Here is a 23674-nt window from a genome sequence, read left to right as displayed (position 1 = left end):
TTCATAGAAACACAATATACAATTTTACTAATTTACTCCTAAGATATTAAAATCGCATTATACCCTACTTATAAAGTCATCGCGGTCGCTGGAAGAGCCAAGATCTCATGTTTTTCAGTCCCGCTCTGATACCAAAGCTGTAATGCCCCAACTTTTTATAGTAAAAATTTTGGAGTAAATTTTTTTTTTATGAAATACTCAGTGTATTCCCACTATGACCGTCAAAGAGGAAGAGGATCGCAGCCCGCCGGACCGTGTAGTTGTCATGGTGAAAACTACTTGTTAGACTCTCAGCATTTCCATGTAATTGATAAACAGTGTAGCCAATACATGTACGACCTCGGAACCCCAAACACCCACACGGTTGGGCAAAGCCACAAGAGTAACCTTGATGGGGTGGTAGCATACTCGTACCACAAGACAACAACCACTACATAGAAAAATAACAACCACTACGATATACCATGGCCAAACATTTTAACACATAGGATCAATGATATAACAAGATGGTGAATTTAAGGATGATACCGCTAATTGGATTTGTGTTGGCTGGATTAAATAATGACAGGTTAAATGGACTGTTATGTGGTACACCAGTTTCTCTGCAATTAAAAGGATGCTTCTTCATGGTTGTTATAAGACAAACATTTTTTATATGGTTCATATTGTTAGGCAATTAAAAAGCAACTACAAGAGAGAGTGCATGTCATGTAAATGCATATGTTACGATGGATGTATAAAGTAACAAAAAACACCAAAATTCGAAATGATATGTTGGAAAAATTCAGGAATATAGATGAAAAAGTTAGAGAACGTCATATAAGATGGTTTAGATATATTGCACAGCAATCTATCATAACAATAAGAAGGATCAACATGATTCTGGTAGAAAGAATTAGCATAAAAGGAAGACGATTGAACAGCTGTGCAGATATACAAGTTATGAAAGATTATTAGCTGATGGAGATTTTAGCTCTAAATATGAAGGAATGGAGAGACGGGAGTCATAAAGATGAGCCCATATATTTGTGAATAAGATTGATGATGACGTTGATGTCTTGTTGGAAAGTCTAACCAGTTAACCTATGGGTCTTCCAAAAGATCAACTACCTTTTTGAGTTAAGAATCTGATTATCTTGTTTGAGGAATCATTATGATTCATGTTAAATCAATTGTTTCACAATTTGGTCAGTCTAGTAAAATTTGTTATTCTCCCTACACGAAACGAGAGAGAGAGAGAGAGAGAGAGAGAGAGAGAGAGAGAGAGAGAGAGAGAGAGAGAGAGAGAGAGAGAGAGAGAGAGAGCTTTTTTTCATACTTTATTCTGATTCAATGGCTTTTATTTGAAAATAATTTCTATATTTTGAAATCTCAGCATGTGACAGTACTATCTTTTCCAGAAATTAGGGTCTAATATTTATTTCATTATTGTTAATCATTTTGAATCAGACTTGCTTTATCAAGCAATCATCTAGATCTTCAGTTATAGAATGGAGTTTTCTTTTCTTGAGCCTTTGTACATGGAAATTTATTGAGCTTATCTTGAAATGTTTCTAGACACATGCTGAAGATATCACAAGTTTCTTTGCTTTATTTTCTCATACCTTGATTCAGCAAATTTCTTACCAAATTTTGATATACATTTCTCTGTCTCACTAGGTTGTTCCTTTGTTGATGAAAGCAATTGGGTGGCCTGGTGGTAGTATACTAGCACTAGAGACTTTAAAACGTGTTGTTGTTGCTGGAAATAGAGCAAGAGATGCACTTGTTGCACAAGGATTGAAGTAAGCTACTGTTTCATTAAAGCACTAATTTGTAGTTCTACCTTGTATAGCCATGTGAATTTTCTTGATTTTGTTTAAAAGAATGAGGGCCGGTTTAATGTTCTAGCTGTTTGTCTTACCTTTTTTAAGTTGATGTATGTATATTCAACATCACTTATTGAGTAATATTAAATTTTGTAGGGTTGGCCTTGTTGAAGTTCTTCTTGGGCTTTTGGATTGGAGGGCTGGAGGTACACACGGTCTTTGTGCTCAAATGAAATGGAATGAATCAGAAGCTTCTGTTGGCCGAGTTCTTGCTATTGAGGTTGTTATTGAGGGCACATTTTCTTCATATGTTGTCATGGTTGCTGTGCATGAATTGATTTGAAGCATGTTGATTGTATCGTGTCCTTTACTCGTAATTTTGCTGCACATGGATGTCAGATTTCCACTGTTTTTTTTCTCATGCAAATCTCTCTAAGGAAAAAGCACATGGGGACTTTTGATATATTAGATTAACTTTTTCCTTTATATCTCATAATACTTAAAACTGATTATTTTATTCAGGTATTGCATGCATTTGCAACGGAGGGAGCCCATTGTACCAAAGTTCGTGACATACTAAATGCTTCAGATGTAAGTTTGACAAGACATCTTTGTGTTTTGTGGTAGTCCAAAGTTGTGAGCTTGTGCGTTTTATTTGCATGTGATTCATAATGTGCTTTGGCCTTTTAATTTGATGATCCCCTTAGTAGATCCACATGGTTACTGTATAGGACTTACATGACATGATGTCTCATACATGCACTGTGCTCCTACACCATGCCTTTGCACAATCATACCTTTTGCACATTATTTGTACCAAGTTTTTGTGTTTCCATGGCTTTCAAGTTTTTTCTCATGTTAACATGTTCACCAGGATTCTTTTCCCTCGAATGGTTCTTGAAATATTGTAGAGGTGCTTCTAGGCATCAGCAAGGGCATCATACTAATTTAAAAAGTGTAATTTACTAGCTGAAAATATTCTACAGGTTACATAAAAGAGTAGTAATTTTTGGAATTATGTATCCTTGTGTGTACAAATATCAATGTTGTAAAAAGCATATCGTAAGACATATTGGAAGGGTTTAAATTATTGGTTTATTGTGCCGTATCATATCATTCCTAAGATATGTAGAAAATATTTAAATTTGAATAAAATTTAAGACTTAAGGTAAGGTAAACTAATTCAATTCAAATCATGTTGTAGTAAATGAGCAACAATTCTACAGACATCTACAAGCGCAGAATAAGCATAAGAACCTGCAACTATGGCTTTTTGAATAGATCCATTTCTAATTTGGCTAAGAGGGACCAATTAGGCACCCGCTTGTGTGCACATGCACACACTATGGATTTTGATATGGATTTATATAAAAGCCATTTTGAACCCCAAGGTCATTAATAGTGTAAATCTAATATCCATGGTTAGGAGATTGGCTGTAATGCATGTAGGTCTGTTTAAGTAATGTCTAAGAAAAACAGATATGGAATTGCAATATACTGGTAGCAAAAAGGGGATTATGGTTCATTTTAAAGAAAATTAAGAATGATAATTTTACATTAAAATAAAAAAGTGGAAACTCTCTCTCTCTGAATTCCTGCAGCCTAATTTTATTTGATCTTGTGCATAATTTTTTGTGTTCACTGGTTTGCTGATGCATCCGACTACTCAATTGCCCAAGATTGTTAATTGGTGTGTCGTTGTTGCAGGTTTGGACTGCTTACAAGGACCAGAGGCATGATCTTTTCCTTCCTTCAAACGCTCTATCTTCTGCCGCTGGTGTTGCGGGACTGATAGAGAGCTCATCGTCAAGGCTTACTTATGCTCTGACTGCACCACCTGCACAACCCAGCCTCGTGAGACTACCGGCAGCTGCTGAGCCTAACAAGCACGATCAATTTTCGTGAGTGTATAAAATGCTGAGATGAGAAATTATCATAATAGAGAAATTTCATTGTACAATCTTATTGTACAGTCTTTTCCCTCTTTGATTGTATTATATGATGTTTAGGGATTCCAATACTGGAATTTTTTGAGTTCATTCTTGTAAAATTCTCTCCAGTGAATCTCCATTTTGTATCATAAACGCATATTATCTCCCAATAAGTGAGGTTGGCTTGATTTAAAATATATTGCTAAAGTTTTTTATTTCCACCAACCTTTCATGTGTGTGATATCTTTTTCTTATGTTGGCCAAGCTGTGAAATAGCTTAAGTGGTTTGATGTGTCATAAAAAAAAGGCTTAAGTGGTTTGATCCATCATAAAAAAAAAGGTTAAGTGGTTTGATCTTGAGACTCCTTGGCGAATGTTGTGCAGAACACTAGCGAGTTTAGCCATCTTACGCAACCACATATGCATCAAATACTAGTAATAGTCTTAAATGTCATTTTCGGTAAAACCTTTGTAAGGAAAAGTGTAATACCCACAATTTTTTCAAGAATTTTCATGAATTTTTGCAATTTTCTTTTTGTGTGATAAATCAAAATTGATAATTTAAGTTAAAGTTTTTACATTATAGGGTTTGTAGGACTTAGAAAAAAAATTCAAGTATAAGAAACACAACCACAAGCCCCAAGGGTTTCATCGACCCTATTGAATTCATTTTTTTCATAAATTATTTTTGAAGAATTTGAATTATTCTTAGAAAGAATATTTAAAATAAATAAATTAAAATACATGTGTATTTGAATTTTAATAGATAACATGTATGTACATTTGAGCTTAATTTAATTTCATTTAGAGTTATTTAATTAATTTCACATTTTAATTGAATTTGAATTTCAGGTGAATTAATTTAGAATTTATTTAGTGGAATGAAACTTTCAAATTAATTAAATTTAATGAAAGTGTAGGAGTCCATAAGTGAGCCATCACATCCTATGTGGCACTTCATTTTAAAGTTTAAAAAAAATACTAAAACATAACTCAAGCTTTAAAATCAAGTTAAAAACAAAACTTGCCAAATTTCAAGTCAAGTCTCAAAAGTCAAAACTTGCCTTTTTGCAAGTTTTGCTCTCTTTAGAGAGGGCGTCCCTATTAGACTGGGTACACTTGTGTTTGTACTTAAGGTTTGGATCCGGGCCTATTAGACTGGGTACACTTGTGTTTGTACTTAAGGTTTGGATCCGGACCCGGATCCAAACTCCCCTTATGTAACATGTCTAATTGATATTGGACAAACTTGTAAATGTTGTAACTTATTAGGGCTATTTGTGTCATATAGCCATGTATTAGGTCATGTATTAAGTTTTACATTATAAGTATCGAAGAGATCACGATTTTTCCAGAATGAAAAAGACGTGATTAGTTGCAGCCCCATTCACTTTCTCCTTTGCGGCTTCTTGTTCATCGACTCTGGACTATTCTCACATGGTATCAGAGCAGCTCTGATCCAAGGGCTGAAGGTTTCCAGCAGGTACGTTCCTTAGAGACCTAACCCTCCTTATCTCTCTTCCATTCATTTGTTGTTCTGTGTCTTTAATATTTACTTCATCTTCTATTCTTCTCCAGTTTTTTCTAGATTACGATTTTGTTCTTCAGATCTGTAACTGAGTTGTTTTCTCTGGATTACGATTTTGCTCTTCAGTTCTGTAACCAAGTTGGGTTTGTGCTAAACTAGTTTCACGATATCTTTGCCTACTGAAACTTCTTTGGGTTTGCGTCAAATCCATTTCACGACTACCCTATTTCCTGAAACTGATTTATTCTTGCCCCAAATCAGTTTCACGTCATTTTTTGCCTACTGATTTATTCTTGCACCAAATTGTGTTGCTTTGTTTGATTCTTTTCACGTTACTCTTGCATATCGGGTTTGTCTGTTGGATCGGGTTTTGTTTTCCCATATTTGTGCATCAGATCCGATAACTGGCTAGAATCAGATCTATAGTCTAAAAATTTCCTTTTAGATTTACCTTTCTCTATCTATTTTTCTTCCTTAATCCTCGATTTTATCCTGCTGCCTTTTTACATTTGTTACTGTTGTGTGCAATCTTACGTATGCAACTTTGAAATCAGATTGGATCTGTACACCAGATCTATTATTTCTCGTTCAAGGTAAGTACTCGAGTTTAAAAAAAAAAGGAAAACCAAGACTTGTTGCATCGTGATCTGTCTGCAGATACCTTCATTCTGTTCTACTGATTGCACATCTCAAAAAAAAAAGGGTTTAGCCATGGATTCTTCTTCTCAGTCATTTCTCTCATCTAATTTTCTCGGTCAACTCATTTCTGAAAAACTTACCAATTCTAATTTTCTGGTTTGGAAAAGACAAATTCTTCCTTTTATTAAAAGTCAAGGTCTCTCTGGACATCTCACTGGATCAATCCCAGCTCCTCCAGAATTTATCATACAGGAAGCTAAGAATGTAAATGAGGCTGATCTCATACAACAAATTCCAAATCCCCAATATGAGATTTGGATGAAGCGTGATCAAGCTGCAGTTGCCTTTATCATCTCCACTATCTCTCAAGAAGTATTGGTGGGAATTCCAGATGAATGCTCAACAAAAGAATTATGGGACATACTAGTGAAGACGTACTCTCAGATATCAGAAGCTAGAATCTCCTTTCTTCAGCGTGAATTTCAACTCCTGACTAAGGGTTCCTTGTCTGTCATGGAGTACTTGAATAAGGTTAAGATCATCAGTGATCAACTTGCAGTTGTTGGGTATGAAGTGGCAGATAAAGACAAGGTCAGACAAACCTTGAATGGATTGGGACCGAAATTTCATTTTCTCTCGACTTCCTTGTTATGCCTGCCTGATCTACCATCATTTGAAGACTTGCAAGCCAAATTACTTCAATATGAGATGACTCTGAAAGGGATGTCTCATGAGACTGGTGGACACGTTCTTGCTACTGGGGTTTCTTTTGGCCTGGGATGTGGTGATAATAATTTTGGTGGTGGCAGAGGACGAGGACGAGGTACTCCAGGGGGACGTGGGCTATTACCTACCCCAAATGCTTCACCTCTCTATAATGTAAAAAACGTACCCACCTGTTATTTTTGCAACAAGCGAGGCCACATAAAAGCCAATTGTTGGCACAATCCGCAGAACAAAGGAAAGTTCCAAAGGGGTGAGAGCTCATCAGGACGAAAGGAAAACTCTTCAAAGTTCGGTGGTGATGTGAAAGAGCTCTTGGCAACGCTGTCTAAACTTGATTTAAAGCGTGATGATAAAGGAGTGTGGTATATTGATTCTGGAGCAGCTACTCATGTCACAGGTAATGTGGGTAAATTCTCTACTTTAACTCCCTATTTTGGAAAAAGTAACATCGTTACTGGAGACGGGTCCCACCATCCCATCACCCACATTGGAAATGTTTATATCCCCTTGCCTAAATCCTCACTTCATCTGTCCAATGTTCTTCATGCCCCAAATATTACAAAAAATATTGTTTTTGTTTCTAAGCTTGTTGATCATACCAATTCTTCTGTTGAATTTACTCCATCTTCTGTTTATGTCAAGGATCTACAAACGAAGGAGACGTTCGCTAGAGGGGAACGCCAGGGAAATATGTATGTCTTCCAGGAGGATCCTTCTACTTGTGTTCGACCTACCTTGAAGCCATCTCCTAAGTCTATGTCGTCAAAGAATATTCATGTGTTCAGTTTGCAATCTTCAAATAAATGTAATAAGCCTGATTTTTGGCATCTGCGTCTTGGTCATTGTGGTCGAGTCTTTGTTGAGCGACTAGTGTCTGATGGTCTTATTCCTGAGTCTAGCTTGATTTCTAGACCAGATAATAAAATGTGTTCAAGTTGTCAAATGTGTAAGAGTCATGTTCTTCCTTTTCATCCAATAAATGAGAGAGCTTCAAGGCCTTTTGAAATCGTCTGTTCCGATGTATGGGGACCGACTTCTAATCCCTTTAATTCTGGTAGCAGATATTATGTTATTTTTATTGATCATTTATCCCGCTTCACTTGGATATATTTCATGAAGAATAAATCAGAAGTCTTCCCTATTTTTCGTTGTTTTCATGCATTTGTCAAAACTCACTTTTCTTGCAATATTTTACATTTCCAAAGTGATGGTGGGGGGGAATACTCCTCCAGGGATTTTATCAATTACCTCCAAGATAATGGGATAACTCGTAGAGTATTTTGCCCGCATACGCCCCAGCAGAATGGAGTTGCAGAACGGAAACATCGTCACATTGTGGAAAGCGCTATGAGCATGATGCACGAAAGTTGTACTCCCATAGGACTCTGGACAAAGGCTTTTCACTCTGCTGTTCACCTTATTAATCGTCTGCCCATGAAGCTTTTAGAAAATACATCCCCTTATTTCATCCTATTTGGGAAACATCTTGATTATGATGAATTAAAAATTTTTGGATGCATGTGTTATGTTCATATTGACTCTTCTCTGTGAAACAAGTTTCAGGTTAAGGCATCAAAGTGTAGGTTTGTCGGATATGCAGATCATCACAAAGGGTACAGGTGTTATGATCCTAACAGCAGACGAATCAAGATATCTAGGAATGTAGTTTTTGATGAAAATGATTTTGGAGAAGAGAATATGTTTCTGCCCAAACCAATATGAATGCGCTATTTTATGATCCATGGCTCAGTGCAAAGCTATTTCCTGCAACCAACAACGAGTGTTCTTCTTCCTGTGCTCAAGGAACATCCTGTCAAGATGGAAATAGTAACATACAAGAACTTAAAATAGAACATCCTCCAGAGATTAACAAGTTTGCTGGGCAAGTTTATAGGATAAGAGAAATGAACTCACCCTTGACTCCGGATGATATTGAACAAGAAGAGCCTATGTCATCCAATGACATTACTTCTCCAATTTCTAATCCAGTAGTCATTCCGATCTGAAAGAGCTCGGCATCCCATTGAAAGGTGGGTCAGTTATGAGAATTTCACCATGGATTTTCAATTGTTTTTGTTACAGATTGAGAAAGAGACTGAGCCTAGACATTTTCATCAAGCCATTAACTCCAAAAAATGGATTCAAGCTATGAATGAAGAGATGGAAGCCTTGTACCAATGTCAAACATGGACAGTTGTCCCCCGACCTCCAGATAAGAATGTTGTTGGGTCACAATGGGTCTACAAAATCAAATACAAACTAGATGGGAGTGTTGAACGATACAAAGCTCATCTTGTAGCATAGGGATTCACCCAAGAGTTTGGACAAGACTATGATGAAACTTTTAGTCCAGTTGTCAAAATGGGCACAATTCACATTGTTCTTTCATTGGCTGTAGATTATGGTTGGAGAATAAGTCAGCTAGATGTGAAGAATGCTTTTCTTCATGGAGATTTGAAGGAAGAAGTATACATGGAACAACCGTCAGGCTATACAGAAGGAGATTCAAAGGAGTATGTATGTAGACTAAATCGAGCACTCTATGGATTGAAACAAGCATCTCGATCTTGGTTTGAGAGTTTTTCCCTAGAAATTCAAAAACATGGTTTTTATCGATCACAATTGGATCACTCCCTTTTTATTCTTCGAGGCAAGGAGTTTACTACCTTCTTATTGATATATGTTGATGATATAATTATTACAGGAAGCAGTGAGAATCTCGTTCAAGAAACTAAAGATATCCTGAGTCAAAGGTTCAAAATGAAGGACCTTGGAAACCTTCGGTACTTTCTTGGAGTAGAGGTGGATAATCAAGGAAATAAACTTACTTTGACCCAACATAAATACACCCTATATCTGTTAGAAAAGGGTGGAATGCAAGCCTCTTGCTACTCCTAGTGCGCTTAACCAGAAACTAAGTGTGCAAGACAGAGACTTGTATCATGATCCCACCAAATATCGGAGTCCAGTGGGAATGCTTCAATATCTTACCTTTACCAGGCCCGATATCACATATTCAGTCAATCAAGTTTCCCAATTCATGCATGAGCCAAGGACGGGACATATGGATGCAGTAAAAAGGATACTGACGTACTTGAAGAGTACTGTTGGAGATGGACTCTTGTACACCAAAAGCAGATCCATGAATACTGCTCATGACGTCATTGCTTATTCAGATGCGGACTGGGCCGGGGATCCTGATGATCGAAAGTCAGTTTCAGGGTATTGTGTTTTCATTGGTGCCAATCTTGTTTCTTGGAGTAGCAGAAAATAAAAGGTCGTGGCTAGATCTAGCACAAAAGCAGAATACAGAGTGATGGTTGCTGTTACGGCAGAAGTGACATGGACTAGACATTTGTTAACAGAGTTAAAGGAGTCGATTGCTGGTTGCTTTCTTTTGTGTGACAATCAAAGTGCTATTCAAATATCTCTTAATCCTATTCATCACAGCAAGACCAAGCACATTTAGATTGATCAACATTTTATCAGACAGAAGATTGAGGAGAAAGAGATGGAGCCTCATTATATTAGAACAGAAGACCAAGTGGCCGATTTGTTCACCAAAGGACTCACAAAGTGCCAGTTTTGGTTTCTAAAAGGCAAGTTGTCCATGATTCAAAATCATGCACAACTTGAGGGAGGCTATTAGACTGGGTACACTTGTGTTTGTACTTAAGGTTTGGATCCGGACCCGGATCCAAACTCCCCTTATGTAACATGTCTAATTGATATTGGACAAACTTGTAAATGTTGTAACTTATTAGGGCTATTTGTGTCATATAGCCATGTATTAGGTCATGTATTAAGTTTTACATTAGAAGTATCGAAGAGATCATGATTTTTCCAGAATGGAAAAGACGTGATTAGTTGCAGCCCCATTCACTTTCTCCTTTGCGGCTTCTTATTCATCGACTCTGGACTATTCTCACATTTCCCTCCTAGAGAATTCTAGGAGGGGAATGGTTAGACTAAAGAAAAAAAAATAATGAGGGAAAAAGAAAGAAAGGAAAGGAAAAATAAATAAATAAAACTTAGACTAGTCAACTTGCTATGAAAAGGGTTTGGAACATCGGGGTCGACCAACTCATGTGACCACTTATATATTAAATATATTATGTATATAATATGATATGAATTAAATATACTCTTAAGCTAACTAAAGAAAATACAAAAATAAAAATAAAAGAAATAAGAAAAATGAAGGTAGAAGGGAATAGAAGAAAGGAAACTAACCCTAGATTAAGATTAAGGGCTGGGATTTCCTTCAGCCCTGTACCTCCCATACTTCCTATTTAAACAAGGGAGGGGCTCACGCCCCCCTTATTTGCTCCTTTTGAGATTTTTTTATGTCTTTTGCCTCCTCTTCCTTCTTCTTCTCCTCTTCTTCCATATGTTTCCCTTGTGCATCCTTCCTTGGCCCAACAAGGAGCACACTTATGTATGTGTGAGGAGCGGAAGGAGATCATGGGTGTGGTTGTTGCTCATGTTGGACAACCAGTTTGTGATTGTAATCTGATTTCGCACGCATAGGAGTCAATTTTTCCAAAAAGGTAGGGGGTCCTATGCTCTACACGTAAATCAAAATTTGTAGGCATGGATTCCTCTGTTTTTTCATAAGGACAGACCCTAAATTATGCCTCCCACATGTGGGTTTGACTTAGGGTTGTCAAAATATAAGGTAGAAAGAGGTTTTCAAAAGAAAACCCTTCTAAAAATCAATTTATCTAAAAATTGGTTTCTCAGCTGTAAATTTTAAAATTTTTACTTATTACTTAGTTGTTTTCTTGCAAATTTTAGTTAGAAATAGTAGCTTAAGTTTATGTGGATGTACTGTAAAAATAAGCATGATTTTTGTTGTCTTTCATATAAAAATATGCATTTCATGCTATAAGTTTTCTTAGAAATAAATTTTGTAATTTTTGAAAAAATCATGTTATATCTAATTGTTTTCACGCAAATTTTAATTAGAGATTATAGTGAATGTTCATGTGAATACTCTGTGATTATAGCATAATTTTTTGATTTTGTGTCATGAGAAAATTGTGTTTTAAATGCTTTATTTTAAAATTTAACGAAACTATTTATAAGAAAATAGGCTTTGAGGAGACGGGTCTATTTTCCGGCCTAACAGCTGCAAAATGCGACTTATCCATGGTAGATTAGTTAGAAATAATGTAGATGTGATTTTTATGAATTTTTGAAACATGTTCATGTAGAAATATTTCAAAAATATGAATTCGGGTGGCCTATTTTGGCCCACCCGAATGCATATTTTTCGGGATTGCGTATTTCCTGCTTGGTATCCGACTCGTAAATTGCTCCTATCTCTCTCGTTTGGAGGAGTTTTTATGAGTGGTTTATTACGTTGGAAAGCTAACCAAATTTCATAGCTTTTGTGAAAATGTTGAGCTCTGTTCATGGACTGAGCACTGTTCTGTGATAGTTGGAAAAGAAAAGTGCAGGTCTGCACCAAAACGTTTGTAACTCTCTCATACAAATGAATTTTTATGAATGGCATGCAGCATCAGAAAACTGACAAAATTTTATATAAACTGTAAAAAAAAACAGTTTTTCTGAAAAAAAAATGTAGTCTCTGTAACAGTCGAAGAAAGTTAGGTTTTCACAAGTTTGGAACCGGTTTAGGACCTGACTATCGATTTATTGTGAAATCTATGCGTATGTCTGTGTACCTTTATGAATAAATGTTAAACTATTATGGATTATTAAAAATATGAGGTTGCTGAAGGAAATTAAAGTGTCCACTTATGAGACACGATCTGACCAATGTGCTAAGGCACAAGCATGCCCTTGTGGCCTCTATCGTATAAATGGACTGAATTGTCCATGGTGCGAATTGATGGGAATGTCATGGGATATGGCTTGCTGCATTTCTCTGATATGATATGAACGTGTACATGTTAATTTAGTGACATTAAATAATTGATACTTACTAAGAGAAGGTAAGCGGTACTAGTATGGGTTTGTGGGTATCGAATTGAGCACAGAAGGTTGCTCCTCCCCAACCACGAAGATAGAAAAAACCTCTATATTAGACTATAATGTGGAGGTAGAGAATCTCATGAGTGAAGTCTGATGCATTAGAATGGTAGTGTGAGAACTTCTCTCGCTCTTTGTATCCCTCACCCAACACTAGCGAATGATGCTCAGCCAGGATAAAGTCACCCTTTGATTGAAAACACTGCCTGCATCATGGTCCTGACCCAAGATTTTTGCCTGTGTTTATACCCACAGGGTTCTGAAATTGTAACTTAAATGACTGTGTATTAGATAGCCATCGCATGCATCATATAATAAAGAAAATTTAATTAAAGACAAAAATTGGTTCATGCATAGAAATTGGCTTCTGCAATGATAAGTGCATACAATTTTAATTGTTTATGCATTGTAACATATTCATGTTTAAGTGGATGTTTGATTGAATGTACTTTCATGGATGCATGTGTGAATGAGTTATTAGAAATTCATGTTTATTTTGCATTGTATTTAATCTTGTTAAATGTATGAAAATTTGAAGTAATTCCTGCTTACTGATTTTTATTTGTGTTCCGTATAGTTTTACCCTACTGAGAATTTCGTCTGACCCTATGGATTTTAATGTTTTCATGTAGCGATTGATCTTATGTGCGATGGCAGGAGGTTTCGACAGGGACCAAGCCAAGCCTTTTTCAAACCACCGAGTGTTTTGGACTAAGAGCAATTTTAATTGCTCAAGACTCTGATATTTGATTAAATTTGTTAAATGGACTTTTATTATTAATTTGGACATGTATGAACGTTTATTAAATTTATGAATGCTAAATTTCTGATTTAAATGCTTGTATGGATATGAATGTAATTGAGAATGTAACACGCCAAGTTTTTGTCCCGATTAGTTTTTATAAAAGTATTTCAAAAAAAAAATCTCGATTTTCGAGATACAAAATTTGGGGTGTTACAAAAAGTCTCAGGGTACTTAAAAATCAGAAAATGACTAATAAAAAATGATGTGTTTCTTGAAAAACATACAATTTTTATGTTTAAAACCATAAATGTTTATAGTTAAAAGGGTCATTTTAACCTTCGCACAACCGACTTCTTGAGGTTCGTGTGATATATCATTACACTCGGGTATCACACTCACTTAAAGGTCCATTCACACGACTTTTTTTGCGGACTTTACAAAGCTTACACAAATATATTTGTGAACCTCTTGTTATTTAAACCCGTTAAAGTTTGCAAATATTTTACTAAATTTGCATATATTATACGAAGTTCGCATGATCAAACATGTGAACTTTCAGTAAATGAAAACCTTAGAAATTTTGTAAATATTCTATTAAATTTGCATATATAGTACAAAGTTCGTATAGGGCCGTGCAAATTTCATTTCTGTAACTGATAAGATCAACAAATAAGTGACAATCTGCACATATAATATGTTGCAAAGTTTCATGAAATTCGTATGCTTGTTAAATCATATATAAGTTATTTTTGTTTATTTTGTTTCTTTTTCTCGTTTGTTTCTTGAAAGATTCCTAACCTTTTTTCTTTAGAACTTTCAGCATTTTCTCTCTTCGCTTGCAATGATTCCTGTAAAAAAAATTTGTTGCATTTTGTGAACACCCCAAATTTTCCAAAAAAAAAATCCAAAAATTCCCTTTTTGCCCCTGACCTCCAACTTTTGAATAAATTGGGTTAATCTCTGATAAAACTCAATTTATTTCTCGATTCACTGGAATCTAGATTCAATTTCCCTATCTGACCCAATCTTGGTCCCAAATCGGATATCTGGACCCAATTCTAATCTCGGATCTCTTATTCTTCAAAAAAAAATAAAAAAATCAATTTCTTTGTATTTCTCAGAGGTTTTATCTACAGCCGATCTCAAATTCTAGATCTAAATTCAATATTTCTTCAAAATATCGGACCTAGAACCATGTTTTGAAACCCTATTTCTGAAATTCTTTTTTCAAAAACCTCATTTTAAAAATCCTTATATCTCAAAATAAAAGTTTTTGTAAAAATACTTCAAAAAGCCTCGTTCGGATTCTGTTTTCCTCAAAATCCCTCTTAAATTTCTCTTATCTTAGATTTTTCATTAAAAACATAAAAAAATCCAAAAGAAAATAGCCCTTTTAACCTTTTTTAAAAAAATCTTTTAATTGGGCCCCTATTTTGAAATTTTAAAGAAATTACAAGGGTCGATCTTGAAGAAGGCCTAACAACCTTCTGTTATAAAACAGAGGCCGATCGCCTCTTCACCTCACCACGTTCTTCTTCTTCCTGGTTGCTTTCTCTCTTTTGATGGAATTAGGCCTTCTTCTTTTTCACTTTTCTCAAAGGAGTTCCACAGCCGAGCTCCCCTCCATTGAAAATCCCTGCTAAATAAGAAGAAGGCCGATCTGCTGCAAGCAATCTGTGATCCAAAGGAGATCAACCACCCCTGCTGCAGTTACATGTAAGCGCTTCTCCCCTTTTTGCAAAATTCTTCTCTTTATTATGTTTCCTTTTATTGTTCAAATTTTATCTCTTGGTTTTCTTTTCTTTTCCCTCTCCTCTCTGATTTTCTGTTTTCTTTCTTTTATATATACGTTTTCTTTTGGATTTTCCTTATTTTATCCCATTAACGCACCATGGGTGACGTTGAGTTGCCTATGGCAATCTCAACCCACCTTGTGCAACAATAACGGAATCCTCAGATTCCAATATCTTCTCTCTTTTATAGCAAATTTGTTTTTCTCTAATTCGCTTAATCTTCAACATTTACCCTTTATTTAGATTGTTTTCTATATATCTGCATTTTTTTTACAGCATCTCACTTTTTCCTAGATCCATGTTTCCATCTGATAGCATTTCAATTTAATCCCATCTTTCCCTTTCAACTTTCTTGTTAATTATCGATTGCTTGTTTATACCTTGATTTTCCTTCTAAATTCTGAATTACTATTTACATCATGATCATTTCCCTTGATATTAGATTTCCTGTTTTCATCGATCATACCCATCAAGGCCTGGTTTATGTCTTGATACATGCTGGTTAAACTCATATCAATATGATCTAGACATAGCACATCATATTCAATGATTTAGCATGTTCTGGGGACCAATTGAGAGTTTCTGCAGAATCGCAGATCAATCACAGCAACCTAATCTCATGAATGTACAAGTTACAAGTTAGGCTTCGCGAGATCATCAGAGCTATGGATCACTTAATCAACAGTCCCAATCGTGATCCAGTTTATCCAAGTGTCAAATGATGGATTCGTCAAATCAGGGAGTTCATTCAATGGTTAGTGTGCTCAGATCAATGTAGTCACATGTGATTCGCTGTAAGGGCCGGTTCAATCCGACAAAACACTCGCATACACAGGTTCTACAACTATCACCATTTGCTTCAGATCCGTCTGAAAGTTGCAGTAGGATACCACTTATATCATTGATCTTCCAATTCTCTATTATTCATCTTCCCTTCCTTACCTGTCACATCGCTTTTATGATGGTCTCATGTGTGTGTTCCTACATTTGTTAAAGCCATATCAATATTTTCATATCCACATATTCCCGACATCTGCATCATTTGTGCATTACATTAGATTAGCAATATCTGTTTCACTATCACGTTCATGAAGTCACCTGCAGCATTAATATACCACCATCCATATTGCCTTCCACACTTGTTGTTGCGATTTCCACAACAATACTTTCAACAACATTCTCTCTTGGGAGATCTGTGGCACCCCAAACCCCGACTTTAGAAAAACCTTAGATTTTCTATGAATTTTTTTTGAAAGGTTTTACTGAAAAACAACGGAAAACAAGGTGTAAGGAAGGTGGCAAAGCCACGAGTCTGGACGGCCACATGTGAGTACAACAAAAGTAACTGATAGTGTAAATAAAATACAACCACAAATTTAAAGAGGGTATACAACCCGACAGTTTAAAGTTTACAAAATGTAGTAGTACAAAAGCTCAAATTATAGGGAATACATCCCAACCAAAACCCAAAACCACTAGGACAGGATCTGCAGCTAAGTGTGGGTCCCCAAGCCTCCATCGTGTATCGTCGCATCAACACGGTACCTGTTTGTCACCTATATCCTCATAAAACGGGGTCAGTCCTCTTGCGAGGTTGTGAAGAAACAACCACGATATATCAAATTAACAGGAAGAAGAAACAAGAACTAACAAGTGTATGTGTCTGTGTCAGGTAAGCGCATACGTGACAAGCGAAACAAGTAACATAACTGGAGCAACTGTAAAACAAGTAACTCAGAGCAGTAACAGACCGTAACAAGTACTGAACAACTAAGTAACTGAAGTAACTGCTGAACAAGTAAAGTAACTGAAGAGGAAACTACTGAACAAGTAAAGTAGCAACTACAGTAAGTCAGCTGTGATTGGTTAGTCTTTAAGTTCTTCTCGTTACTCCTTCGGGTACGCGATGGAACCTCGCATTCTGTGAGACATGCACCCGGCGTCTGTTATTAAAATTCTAGTGTGGTAACCGGGGATGCTATAGACCGATTAAACCTCATGTGAGCAACACGCAACTGAGAGAAACTCTCGCATAGGCAAGGATTGCAATCCATACTACTGCAGTAGTGAGGTCCTAAAAAGATAACCTCGACCTCCCTGACTCTGAGTGACTGGAGGCCAAAGTGTGCTACGGATCATGTCAAAACACGTGTCATAGTAACAATAAGTCACTTAGGGTTTTACCATCCACCCTCTCCAAGGTGAACCGTCTGTGAATGGGGTGAAGCAGATTTATATTTTTTAGGCTCATTGTTCAGTCACACCTCTCAACGAGGATTTTATGCCTCGTGGTCCCCGCGGGGTACGCAAACGAGGACTTGGCCTGCCCATCCACGTGCTCAGCCTCACGCGGCCAACAAGAGCATATCGCTCGTGAAAGCGATCACAATGCCATATTATTTTATTTTCTAATTCGGGGTATAGTCACATATGAGTCCACTCACGACTGAAGGGCCTTTGCCCAGAGACTCCAACTGAGTCCAAAACAAGTCATATTCATTCATACCCTATGGTGTTTGAGTTTCAGTCTTTTCATTTCATGAAGTAAGTCACCTTATGCACTCACCAATGCCTCAAGCAATGTACCAGTCGAGGTACGCACTACTCAGTACAAGTGTTAGGATGTGCCACGTGCAAAGTGTAAATATATACCACATGCTTTATATCGTTTGCACAATCATACGAACAGAGGCATTATACAATTTCATTTTCTGAGAGACAACGAAATGTGCAAGCAAGCATACAGTTTCATGCATATGAAATTTCACCAATTTTCATCACACAAGTAGTTGTCTCTAAATCATTAATATTGGCACTTTGCATAACATGAAATTATTCTCGTAGGGAAAATTCATGATTTTGCGTACTTAAGTGTTGAGATTGAATTTAACAATAATCCCGAACGTATGGGAATTACATTCGCATTCCAAAGTGGATCGTCGCTCTTGCAGGGAAAAGATGCAATCGTGACACAAAGACCATCATACTTGATTTAACACACTTACATGTTACTATGAATCTGGGATATTCCCGACTTATGGGAATAACATTAGCATTCCACGGTGTGGGGTGCCGCGCTCGCAGACCCGATACAAAAATACTGAATAGTGTAACCAACGTAGTCTCTAAGTACGTGGAATTGCAATAGTGCTCATCCGCTTACTTCACTAGTCCATCGAAACGAAAACCAAGGCTGTTGAGAAACTCTATTTTGATGTCACATAATATGATACACTGTCGTATTTGATTTTATATAATATGATAATATGTCTTCTTGAAAAATGTTATATTATGACTGGATATGTTTTGCCATATATTTAACGAGTATTTGATGCAAGGATATCTCACTCAAAAAGGATGGAGACCTCCTGTTCAAGTACAACTATGGTGCAATCATACTCCTTGAAGAAAAAGCTTGATGAGCCATGCATTCCTAAAGACCATCTAAAGAGATCGGCTACCTCAAGTTGAAGACTTTTTTCTTCTTTAGAGTCATATGTAACAGAACCTTCAGAAGCATGCATATTGCATATTACTGTAAACACCCCAAATTTTCACTCACTCCCCCGACATTTCCACTAATCATCAACATTCAGCCTCTGAAATCGCTGGAGGGTAAAATGGTCATTTTCTGAGCCCGAACCTTGCAACAGTCCAAATTTCATCTGAAACTCTCAAATTTTCTCTATTTTTATCTCAGATGTTTAAGATTTTACACCTGACAGGAGACAGACATCTCCAGAGTCTTGGTTCAAGATTGCGTTTCATAAGACATGACATTGCATATCATTGCATATCATTGCATGAGCATTTCAAATCACTGCACTGCACAGCATGTCATTTCGAGGTCCAGAACTCTTGATTTCAAAATCTTCAATCCAGATTAGAATTTCAACTCTTTTCAAAATTGATTTCAAAACCCTGGGTCTTCAAAATTATCAATTTTTCCCATTTTACCCCCAGGACTCTGAATTTCAAAATATTTCCTCAGGAAAACCATCTGGATAGTTTTCAATATGGATTTGAGTCACTTCACCTCAGATTTTGCCCTTTTTGACAATTTCAAATATCTTTCTTTTACAAAATCGCCCTACAAGGGTCAACTCTTTCCAAAATTCCTGTTTTTCCCATTAGTCCAAATTTTTATGAAAATTCCAAAAAGAAGTTGTTGTTTTATCCTTATTTCAATAAAGAAGCAATGTGGGACCCACACTGAGGTGGTGTCACACAAGCTCTCCTTTTGAAAATTTGAATTTTGAAAAACCCAAAAATATAGGAGCCTTGTCCCCTGGATTGGTGCCACTTGTCCTTTCTCTCTCCTCCCATTTACATGCCATGTGTCAACATAGGGTTCACCTAGAGTTGGTGCCACATGTCACCTTCCCTCTTCTGCCAAGTGTCAGTGTGGGGCTACCTTCAGAAGCCGCCACATGTCATCCCCTTTATCTGCCATGTGTCACCCTATCCATCCTGCGCCACGTGTCATTTCAAAGACTACCAGGAGATGCCAAGTGTCATAGGTTGTCCTGTCTAGAAAAAGTGGAGTTTGTCTCCTCTGAGGTGGCGCCATCTAGAGTGTCTCCTGCAGGGGACAGGTGTCAACCCCTCCTTCCTTCTGGAAAAGTAGCCTGACACATGTCTCTTCCTACTTTTCTCAGAAAAGTAGGAGACATGTGTCACTTCTGAATTCCTACAAAAAAGGTAGGCTTGTCTCCTCTGAGGTGGCGCCATCTGGAGTGTTTCCTGCAGAGGACACGTGGCAAGTCCTCATTTCCTCAGAAAAAGGCAAGTGCCATGTGTCATTTCCTGCTTTCTTCAGAAAAGCTAGAATTCAAATATTCAAAAACCCCCATAGGTGGCGAAAATCAAGAACTCCTACCTTTTTCATCCTGTCTGAGATGGCGCCACATGGCTTGGCCCACCTTCTCTCCCCTCTGCCACGTGTCATTCTCTGCTTCTTTCAAAAAAAGTAGAGGACACATGTCTTCTCCCTACCTCTTTCAGAAAAGTAGGAGACACATGTCACTCCTGGCCTTCTTCAGAAAAAGCAAACCATTTAAAATTTAAACAGGGCACTAGGTGGCGAAAATCCAGAGCTCTGATTTCCCAGATGGCCTATGAGAGCGCCACATGTCCCTTCCCTCTTTTTTCTCCCTCTTGCCACATGGCATTGTAGGAGCCACCCTGAGGTGGCGCCACATGTCCATCCTCCATTCCTCCAGAGCCAACCTCCATTTGAATTTCAAACTTCCCCCTGAGGTGGCGCCATTTGAGAAAGCCTCTCCAGACAGCTGACACTTGTCCTCCACATGTCCAGATCTCCTTTCACCAGAAAAAGCAAAATTCAAATTCCTCTGAGGTGGCGCCTTCTGAGCCCACTGCTCTGTCCTTCTGACATGTGTCAAACACCTTTTGAGGTGGCACCATTCCAGGACTCCACTTGGCTCCATTTTTTATTTTTATTTTATTTTTAATAAAGGTAGCCCACCATGAGGTGGCGCCACCTGAAGACTCCCTACAAAAAGTGAATTTGAAATTCAAACTCCAAGAGAGCACCCTCTGAGGTGGCGCCTTCTGGGAGTTCCCTGCAGAGAGAATCAAGCAAACTTTTGAAAAATTCCAAATTCCCCCTGCTGAGGTGTATCAACCACAAAAATTTCCATTTTTATTTTCTCAAAAAAATCAAAATAGCCTTTTGAGGTGGCGCCATCTGAGGGCTCCCTGCAAAAGGCAAATTCGAATTTCAAAACCCCCAGATGGCACCCCCTGAGATGGCGCCACATGGAGGGCTCAGATCCAGCCTGTTTGAATTTCAAAAATTTTCAGAAAAATTATAAAAACAAGGGTTCACGCCCAGCCTAAAGAGATCATTTTTTTTGGCTCTTGTGAACTTGGAAAATCCAACCTAGCCTTCCTAACATCTGATTTTGAACCTTGGAAATCGTGCCCCCTTTGGCGCATTGAAGAAGGTGGAGTAGAGCTCGTGCTGTGGCTAGTCCAATTCCAACGGAGCTCGATTTTGGTGGACCATCCGAAGCCCGGAGTGAAGAACGAAGGAAGCTCGTGGTAGCTGCCCCTTTCAAGAGCACCTACGCTGCGTAACGAAACAAGGTGCACTTCTTTTCCCCGTGATGTGATGCTATAATCCGAATAGGGAGTCGTTTGAAGAAAGAGCTCATCCGAGGGATGGATTGAGCTATTCTCATAAAACGACATATATAAAAATGTCTTGTTATGCTTCCTTGATGATTTTAACATGCATGTAGTTAGCTAGGTTTAATTTGCATTTTATTTCATTCATTTAGCATATTTCATGAATTAATTAGGATTAATTTAGCCTTTTTTTCAATTCTGCTTATTTTCAGTAAGTCTCTGTTTTTGTTAGTCAGTCCACACGTCATTTCATGCATTTATTTTTTATTAAAAATCCCAAAAAAATCACGGAATGCGCCTTTAGGTGTCCCTGAAATTTTGCCAGAAATTCGGAGCCATTTGAATTTGTTTACTGCGGTAAACATCCAAAATGGTAAGTCGGGTTTTGTAACCCGGGATGCGTTTTGAAAACCATTTGCCGACTTGTAAAATCGAGTTCTCCCTCCTGGGAGATCCGATTTTCGATCCAAAAAATGTTCTAAACTCGGGAGAATGTCTAGTTTTTAATATGATTTTTTCAGATTTTTCTGATTTTTTTTATGACTGACAAAAATCCGAGAGTCCGGGACACGTGTCAGAGCCTAATTTGGGCCTCTGAGATCTTGGATCGACTTAGGGCTATGGTTTCTCTTTGTGTGTTGCTTCAAATCCGAAACTGTAAAAAGTGAAAGTGGTGTCCGAGATGTCTTCTGTTTGCATCTAAAAGCCTGTAATTTTTGGAACAGTGTTGACCCCTGCTTCGGATTTTTCTTGTCAGTCCCCTGTTTTGCTACATTTGTCTAGTCTGTTAGTTTAGGCAGAAATAGTTATATTTCTATCTGTGTCTCCGTTGATCAAATGCCGAAGTCATAAACATGAAAGTTGTTCATGTTGGTGTCGTTCATAACTCTGATTAATTTCATAAATTTCCATGGTCATTTTATATTTTTTTAGCATTTTTTATCAGATTAGGGTGATTTTTACCTCCGTCAGAATTAAATCCCTATTTCTGAACTCACCATGGCTCAAATCCCGAGGCTATAAAAACCAAAAATGTTTCATTTCGGATCTTTTAGCAGTCTGCAAAATATCAGAAGTTTCCATGGTGTAAATCTTGCATTATCATATTAGGCATTGCATTTGGTTCGGATCCATAGGCAAAATCCATCCTTTTAGGACTTCCTTTAAATGTTAGCATTTAAATCATATCATTTCGTGAATTTTAGCATTCTAGATTGTTTATCAAAGTGTTTAGATGCTTCATACCGAATTTGGTGCAATTTGGAATCCATTTGAGGTTCGGATCATTCATAATACCAAAACAGGGTCCCGCAGGACCCAGATCCAAGCGAAAAACAAGCGAAATTCGTTATTTTGGATAAATTGCAATACAGCAAATTCTGATTTTACAGTCATAATGTGTTTAGCAGCATGTCATCATGTCTCTTACTGAATTTCATCATCATTTGATTCAATTTGAATTTCAAAATCTCAATTTTACCAAGTTTTCCTTCAAAAAACCCTGATTTTAAAGATGTAGCTTTAATTTTAGGAGTATTTTGGTCATTTTAACCTCAATTCCGAATTTCAAATTGTTTTTCACTGAATTTCTAGCATTTTCATCATTTCAAAATATCAAGGAAGCATGAGAATAGGGTTTATATCCAATTAAATCCAATAATTTCATAATATTATTGGAAAATTTTGGAAAAACCCACATATTTGAGCTAACCTTATTTCAAGTTTGGCAGGGACATTCAAAAGAAGGAGCTGAAGTCTGCAAATTTCTTTTATTTCCTTTATTTAATGATGTAATAATGTAAATTTTGGAATAAGAGATTTAATTTCCTGCTTAGACTAGGATGCATATCATATAGTTTGATTTTATGCAATATCCTGATTATATGACTCATGCATTTTATTTCAAAAACACTATGGATGTTCACGAATGGCACGTGCACCAACTCTTAGGGAGTTGATGGACTCGGTGGGATCCATATTTACGGCCCTAGTCGGAATATGGACGAGACCCAGATCCGTCATCTTTCTACTAGTCACATTGAGCCTACACTCTTAGGCTATCTTAAAATGCACATCATATTTCCAAAGTTTTCAAAATCATGTGCATCAAATCAACTAAATTCTGAACATATTCATGGCCACAGTCAGGATATGTAAAGGATTTATCTTGACTTAATGCACATTTTTCCAACAAATCTCTTAGAAAATCTTTTCAAAGTGCATTCATTCACTTATGTCATTTGCATCATAGAATCATTGATTTTCTCAAGATTTTCTCAAGATTTTCTCAAGAAAACTTCATTCTCAAGAAATCGATTTCTCAAGAAATTCTAAGGATTTTTCAAAATCGGTTT

General features: G+C 37.0%; 1 protein-coding gene across 1 annotated transcript in view; it reads left to right on the top strand.

Moving 5' to 3' along the window:
• Positions 1 to 3958, top strand: part of GRV2 (DNAJ heat shock N-terminal domain-containing protein) — a 247129-nt gene extending 243171 nt beyond the window's left edge. The window contains exons 21-24 of the mRNA XM_090017668.1: positions 1660 to 1784; positions 1965 to 2088; positions 2331 to 2399; positions 3516 to 3958. Of these exons, the coding sequence (XP_089873794.1) occupies positions 1660 to 1784; positions 1965 to 2088; positions 2331 to 2399; positions 3516 to 3713 (516 nt within the window). The 3' untranslated portion in view covers positions 3714 to 3958. The remainder of the gene's footprint in view (positions 1 to 1659; positions 1785 to 1964; positions 2089 to 2330; positions 2400 to 3515) is intronic.
• Positions 3959 to 23674: the final 19716 nt, after the last annotated feature.

The sequence above is a fragment of the Nuphar pumila genome, chromosome 9 (genome assembly GCF_984573655.1).
Source record: "Nuphar pumila chromosome 9, dmNupPumi1.hap1.1, whole genome shotgun sequence".
Lineage (NCBI taxonomy): Eukaryota > Viridiplantae > Streptophyta > Magnoliopsida > Nymphaeales > Nymphaeaceae > Nuphar > Nuphar pumila.
The sequence above is the reverse complement of the archived record's forward strand: the minus strand, read 5'-3'. Positions and strand labels throughout refer to the sequence as shown.